This window comes from Clarias gariepinus, chromosome 1 (genome assembly GCF_024256425.1).
Source record: "Clarias gariepinus isolate MV-2021 ecotype Netherlands chromosome 1, CGAR_prim_01v2, whole genome shotgun sequence".
Taxonomy (NCBI): Eukaryota; Metazoa; Chordata; class Actinopteri; order Siluriformes; family Clariidae; genus Clarias; species Clarias gariepinus.
Window position 1 is genome coordinate 43032080 of NC_071100.1, and position 7489 is coordinate 43039568.

General features: G+C 35.7%; 1 protein-coding gene and 1 gene segment (V, D, J or C); both read left to right on the forward strand.

Moving 5' to 3' along the window:
• Positions 1–637: 637 nt before the first annotated feature.
• LOC128521385 (T cell receptor alpha variable 14/delta variable 4-like) lies at positions 638–3640 on the forward strand. The segment is given in 3 exon segments: positions 638–677; positions 898–1187; positions 3611–3640. Coding segments are annotated over 3 exon segments (360 nt in total).
• A 528-nt stretch (positions 3641–4168) lies between these two features.
• LOC128521401 (uncharacterized) lies at positions 4169–5096 on the forward strand. The gene is made up of 2 exons (XM_053495544.1): positions 4169–4230; positions 4363–5096. The coding sequence occupies exons 1-2, from the start codon at positions 4188–4190 to the stop codon at positions 5094–5096; spliced, it is 777 nt and encodes a 258-aa protein (XP_053351519.1). The 5' UTR covers positions 4169–4187.
• Positions 5097–7489: the final 2393 nt, after the last annotated feature.

The window sequence follows — 7489 nt, forward strand, 5'->3', positions numbered from 1 at the left end:
GGTAGTACTGTACCTTTACCCACAACATATACACACACTATGCGCAATTTGGGAATGCCAATTAGCCTAATCTGCATGTTTTTGGACTGAGCGTGGAAATCCCAGAGGAAGGCCCCCAAGCACAGGTAGAACATGCAAACCACATGCAGACGGAGCCGATGTAGTTACATTTAATACAGGACTTGGAAGTGCAAGATGACAGCGCTTACCACTAAGCCACCATGCTGCCCGAGTGAGATAGCACCTTCTTCTATTATACATGCTGCACAAATATTATTTTAACCCCTTTTAAATCCAGTATACCTCATATACACACATGCACACAAGCAGACACAAACCCACACAAGCACAAGTCTCTATAAAGACCTAATAAAATATTTCATCATGTAATTTTTATAGATCAAAATTATAAATTTGGATACTTTCATCAGTGTTATGCTTTCAGTTTGTGTTTGTTCAAATGCACTCAGAATTACGCCCCCATTTGTTAAGTCAATGTAAAGCAATGATGCTTCAGCAAGAGTTAACAGTCAGCTCTACTGTCATGTGATGCTGTGGGGTGAAGCTTCATGAACATTGATGTTAACATCTTAGAGAAAAAGCGTCTTACAGTTTCATTTAACTACAACTATTCATCATGTTCACTGTTTTACTCTTGTGTCTGTGGCTTTTACTGGGTGAGTTTACATTTTATTCATTATAAAAATAAAATTAATTAACATTCATATATTTATTTTAAAATATAATTATAAATATAAAATATTAATAAAAATGTTACATGTTAAATGAGTGAATAATGAGTAATTGTGTTAATACAAAGATAAATCTGGGTTTGACTTTTGTAATTATGACTTGACTGTGTAAATGTTTAAAACATTGTTATCTTCTCTATGACAGGAGACTCCATGGCAGATTCAGTAGAGACACTTTTCTCCCATAAAACTGTAGATGAAGGTGATGTTGTTACTCTGTCCTGCAGATACACAACAAGTGCTCCAACATACTCCTTGCAGTGGTACAAGCAAGCTCCAAAATCTACACCTAAGTTTCTTCTTTATATCTTACAAAGTGGATATAAAAGTGATGCCATTCCATCAGGTCTGTCTGTTGAAATTGACATTAATAATAAAAGAGTGGATCTGATCATCTCCTCTGCTGCTGTATCAGACTCTGCACTATACTACTGTGCTCTGGCGCCCACAGTGACAGGAAATCCAGCTGCACTGTACAAAAACCTGTTTTATTATACTAAAGGAAAATAAACTACAAAAGTCCAATTTGCATGATCTTTATTCCTAATCGTAATGGATTCTCTCTCTGTACATTTCTATTTACTTATTGATGCATAATTGTTGATTTGATTTTATATGGATGATGTTTAAAAAATAGATTTCTTGTAACCTAAAACAAAAGGAGAAAAAAAAGTACATTCACATTCTGTGAAAATAAACCACAGATGCAAACAAGCACATTCCTAACATCTCTATGTGGAGCACATTTTTTTGAATTATGTTTTCCACATCCTGTTGGAGTACAGAGGGCTCGTTCTACTAGCAGGCTTCTAAATATAAATCAGCTAAGAGCTTGCTTTTAATTCATGTGTACAGTAAGTCCTCCTAAAGTTAACCTGCCTGATATTATACTGCCAAAATAGCTTTGACTCCTTATGGCATGGATTCCACCAGATCTCTGAAGGTGTGCTGTGGAATCAGGCACTAGATTCTTTCAGTTATGAGCCCTCCATATGTCAGCCTTGTTTAGAGTCACATCTACAGTATATAATTGCTGATTCCCAAGATTTTTCAGGGTAACATTGGCCAAACCATCACCCTGCTTAGTGAGCATGTCTCTTTCCCATAATGCATCCTGGTGCCATCTCTTCCTCAGGTAAGCAACATCTATGCATCCAGGCATTCACATGATATACAAGGACATAGGCAGAGGTGGGTAGAGTAGCCAAAATATTTACTTAAGTAAGAGTTGCTGTACTTCAATATAATATTACTCAAGTAGAAGTAAAACTCGTTTGCTCATTTGCACGTGCACTTAATGTTGTCTGTAAAACCTGTAGGTAGTCTTACTTAGCTAGTTAGTCTTTGTTAATTTATGTTGTAATTTATGTTAGGACTATCTGTCTTGTCTCTGCTAGCCAGCTAACTAGGCCTATTAGTTAGCTAGTTTAGTTTTTCTGTTAATTTATGTTGTAAATTTGTTGCATGTAGCACCTTGGTCGTGGAGGAACGTTGTTTTGTTTCACTGTGTACTAACTGTATATGGTTGAAGTGACAATAAAGCCTACTTAACCTTGAAAAAGTAGTCATCCAAAATATAACCCAAGTAAAAGTAATAAGTAAGACACTGCAGTATAAAGCTGTTCTGCCAGGGATGCATCATATTTTTTGGGATTAGAAAAAGATTAGAGAAAGATGCGGAAACTTTTGTTTGCATCTTTGACAGAGGTGTCAAGTAACGAAGTACAAATACTTTGTTACGTTACTTAAGTAGAAAATTTGGGTATCTATACTTTACTGGAGTAATTATTTTTTAGCCGACTTTTTACTTCTACTCCTTACATTTTCACACAATTATCTGTATTTCTACTCCTTACATTTTAAAATTAGCCTCGGTACTCCTATTTTATTTTAACTTGTCATTTAAAAAACAAACAAAAAAAACATCCGGATAAATCGCGTCATCCGGATGGAGCGAATTTGATTGTGGTTGGATGAGAAGTATAAACACACATGAATGTGAATACTTTTGACATCACTGGGAGCCGAATGTAGCGGACTAAAGTAGCGTTTCTTGTTTACAAATCTACTTGAGTAAAAGTAAAAAGTATGGTGCAGTAAAACTACTCATAGAAGTAATTTTTTTCCAAAAAGTTACTTAAGTAAATGTAACGGAGTAAATGTAACTAACGATTTTGGTCTGCCACTGTAACACTGTAATGTAACTGATTACTTTCTAAAGACAGTCATTTTGTGAGGTAATTGGTTACTTTAAAAAGTAACGTCCCCTAACACTGCTCGTTACCACCCACCTCTGAACATAAGATTAATCAGACCAGGCCACCTGCTTTTATTGCCTCATAGTCCAGTTTTGATGCTACCACCACATGTGCTTTAAGCATTGAACAGGAGCTATGCAGCATCATAAAAAGAAAGATCTAAGGTAGGTTTTTACCAGTTTTTGGTATAGCAGTGCTTCCGCAATTAACATCAAATGAGTGTGGGTGTTAATGACCCTGTCACTGGTTCACTGGTTGTTCTTCTTTAACCCTTAAAACTCAAGTGGCAAAACAGCATTCGTCAATAACTGATTACAACCACTAACTGAACTGGAGTGTCAAGCTGAAGTTTGTTCAGAGGAAAACTGAATAAGCGTCTTTTATTAGACAACTCTTTAATTTCATCATTTGATGTCTATATACTGTACAGGTATATGTTTCAACCATAGGAAAAGTGTAGTGTGTGTGTGTGTGTGTGTGTCAGGACTGATAATTTTTTTTTTGCAGTCTCTTCACCTAAGGTATCTGTGAAATCCCTGAGTGTAACTGAAACATTCCTTACTGTTTCCAGTGATTTCACATCTGTGTCTCTAAACTTAGGTGTCCGTTGAAAAATCTGATTCACTTTGACAGAGAATGTAGACCTTATATTTGTTTGCTTTTTTTTTTTTTTCATTTTTATTGTTAGTGTTCAGCAGGGTAAGAAAGGCTGTAATGTATTCTAATTTAATAGCTCAGTTATGATTGTTAAAAACTGTTAAACATAGTTATTTTTATATTTATATTATAGAATTATGTATTTTTTTACGTTTTGCAATTGTATAGTTTAAACAGAGAAGAAATCCCTGTATAAGTTCTTGTGACATCCCACATAGGCCTTTGACAAAATTTAAACTAAATGTTTACAGTAGCTCACTTTCCAGAAATTTGCCTTTCAGCCTATAAAAAAAACCTAGACATATTTTTTAGTTCATATTACCAGTCCCTAATACTGTATGTACGTGATTGTCCTTTTATTTGTTTCAGAAAGAGAGATATAGAGTTCTGCAGTTATACTGAATATCTGAGTTGGGATGAATATGCATAACGTAGGTGGAGCTAGAGGAAATACTTCAGGTGGTAACAGTTACATTTATTTCCGAAGCTCTATAGAGGTGTAAACTAACCAACAGTGATAATGTCATTCTTGTTTGTTTTTTTTATTTCTCTTGCTGATATTGGTAAGTTACTATATCAATTGCAAAATAGCATTTTTATATAATTTAAATATTCACAATTTTGCATGCTGATTTAAATTTCACAATATAATTATGACTATTAAAAATAATTAGTATATATATATTTTTTTTTAGCGGCAGCAGCTGATAGCAGCATTAAGCCCGACAAAACCAGTGTCTTTTCAACTGAAGGCAGTAACACCACACTGTCCTGCACATATTCAGGATCAGTGGACTATCTCCACTGGTATCAACAAAAGCCTGGATCAAGACCTGTGTTTCTGCTGCTGATTGATAAAGACACTGGACGTGTCACACCAGCTGTCCCACCTCTTTCACAATTTTCTGTGACAGTTGATAAAATCAATACAAAAGTGGATCTGAACATCTCCTCTGCTGCGGTGTCAGACTCTGCACTGTACTACTGCGCTCTGAGGCCCACAGTGACAGAAAACACAACTACATTGTACAAAAAGCCCAATATAAAGCATGAAGCAGAGTCATACTTTTCTCACAAGATGGAGCTATTTCAACATTTATTTCTTCATTCATTTACTTTGAATTTCAACCATCGAACTAGGACATGTGAAAAAATTTCTCATCAATACAGGTATAAAACCGATCCATTCAAGCACAGTACAGTGATGAGACTCTTAGCTGTAGTAAAACATGTGAATAGTGTAAACATTTTAATTGAAGGACAGATTGTGACACGGCGGCATGGTGGTCTATTGGTTAGCACTGTTGCCTTGTACCTCCAGGGTCCCGTTTCTGTGTGCATGGAGTTTGCATGTTCTCCCCGTCCTTGTGAGTTAACTCCGGGTACTCTGGTTTCCCCCCACAGTTTAAAAACATGCAGGTTGGGCTAAATGGCATTCCCTAATTGCATGTGGTGTGTGAATGAATATGTTAGAGTGGGTACGTGTGTGTCCTGCCATGGATTGGCACTCTGTCCAGGGCGTACCTCGTCTCATGCCCTAAGTCTCCTGGGATAGGCTCCAGGACCCCTGCAACCCTGAATAGAGAGAATGTCATTTTGTAGAATTAAGTCATCCAGTCGGGTCATCTGTAAGTGGTTTTTCCTACAACTTTATATCATTAAAAAGCTCATTTCTGTGTTTAAAAGGCAGATATTTAGGATATTTAATTGCTCTATTTTGTTATTATTATTGATATTGCATTGCAGATATTTTGCAAAAACTGCAAAAGTTTTGTAACCAGATTATAATTAGGTTTGTAATTGAAATAAAGTTGCTCACACCAATGCATGCTGAGACTTTCACTTTGAAAAGGTAGCATTTTTTTATGCTTTTAACACTATGAATGCTCTGCAAAAGCTTCCACTTGTTTTCAGAGTTTAATACCATTTTTATTTGTTTGTTTATTTTCATTTCATTTCATCGGCCTTCTCTGATCTTTCAGTACAACATGTATATGGGAGGTGTTGAACTTTATGATCAGTTCATCTAGTACTATTCTGCACAGCATAAAACCATAAAATGGCACAGAAAGGTATTTATTTTTGCTTGTCCTGCATTTCTGTTAGACACCTACATTTTACACAATTTTTATTACATTAAGGCCAGTAAGGAAGTAAAATAAACTTTATGTAAATATGTAAAAATGTATTAAAATCTACTAAATTGGCATAGATGTGAAATTTACACAAATATAAGGAAAACACCCTGACACACTGAATGTCTTCAGAAAGGCCTCTATCCCCAGACAGTTTAAACTTTCAGTTTCTCTTGGTCTTCTTTTTCCTTAGGACTTAAATCCTAAGGAAAAAGAAGGAAACAGTTTTATCAGAAATATTAACAAGGTACATTGCTAATGGCAAAAAGAGACGAGCACTAAGACCCAGCAGGGAAGACGATTACCCACAATTCCACAGCAGATGAGAGTGAAAAACTATTGGCACAGTTGTGATCACGTGACACTCGGCATCAAAACATGAAGTGCATGTGTGATACATGATACTCAGTACTCGTAAACCAAGACTTGCTCGTTTTTAAAGTCAAAATTTATTAAACATTTTTGCTCATCTTGCGGAACACTCGCAACCCAAGGTTCCACTGTAATTGAATTTCTTTTAACATATGTGTAAGGGCCATATTTCATTCTTGTGATTTGTTGTTAGGTTTATCTTATTTCAGTTTATTAGTTAAGCATTAAGTATCATACTCATAATTTGTATTGTGACATCATTTCATGAGTTGTTCTGTGACATCATCCCACAGTTATGCAGTTTCATGTCTATCATGCACGCTAGTTGTTAGTTGTTGTTAAGACACGGAAGGATACAGAAAGGTGTGGAGCACACAAGCTTTTGACCATGAGACAGTAAGCTAAAAGGAATACAGTAAAATGAGTTGTTATAACTGTAATCTATCGAAGCTACAGAACACAGCAAGCGACTTGTCGTGACTACAGTGGATCTATGCAAGAAACTGTTTTTTGATGTTGAAAATAAACAAGAGACAAAGAAATCAACGAAACGTCTGAAGTCGTGAGTGACACTGTGTAACAAAAGACACACGTCAGAACTTGTGAATAACATGCATGAACAATATGTATTTATAATAAACAGTGACATAAAAACAAGTTGATAAGTGTGAAAAAAGCATGAAAGTCTCATTAAAGGTTAAAAATCCATGTTCTCCATCTCTGATTCAGCCTGTCATTACAGTATGTGTGTGCGTTATGTAAGTGTGCGCGCGTAATTTGACACCGTGCCGGTTTACACTCTCTCTCTCTCTCTCTCTCTCCCTCTCGCCTTTAGTGTGTGTTTGTGTAAAATTCAAACGAGAGGAGAAAAACGAGAGGTTTACTGTGTAAGATGAGAAGAGGGAGACAGGAGGGGCTGAAAGCAAGAGTCTCTTCTTACACACACACACAGCGCCTGTGGGATTTATTTTTACTTTTTCTAAAAGGTATAATCCAGGTTAATTTGTTTTATTTTTACTTTATATTTTGTATGAATTATTTTTATGTATTTATTTTTTGGGGCTGTGGAATGAATAATTTAAGTTTCTATTATTTCTTATGGGAAAATTAAATTTGGTTTACGACTGTTTTAAAATACAAATCTGCTTCCGGAACGAATTATGCATGTAATCCAAGGTTCCACTGTACCTTAAAAGTCATTTCATACCTGGTTGCAGGACATGTAAAAAGTTGGGCTATAAAAGTTATGAGCAATGCTCAACATTTCAAGAGGCACCATAGTCTCAAAATAATTACAGGCCACTTTTCTTTTATT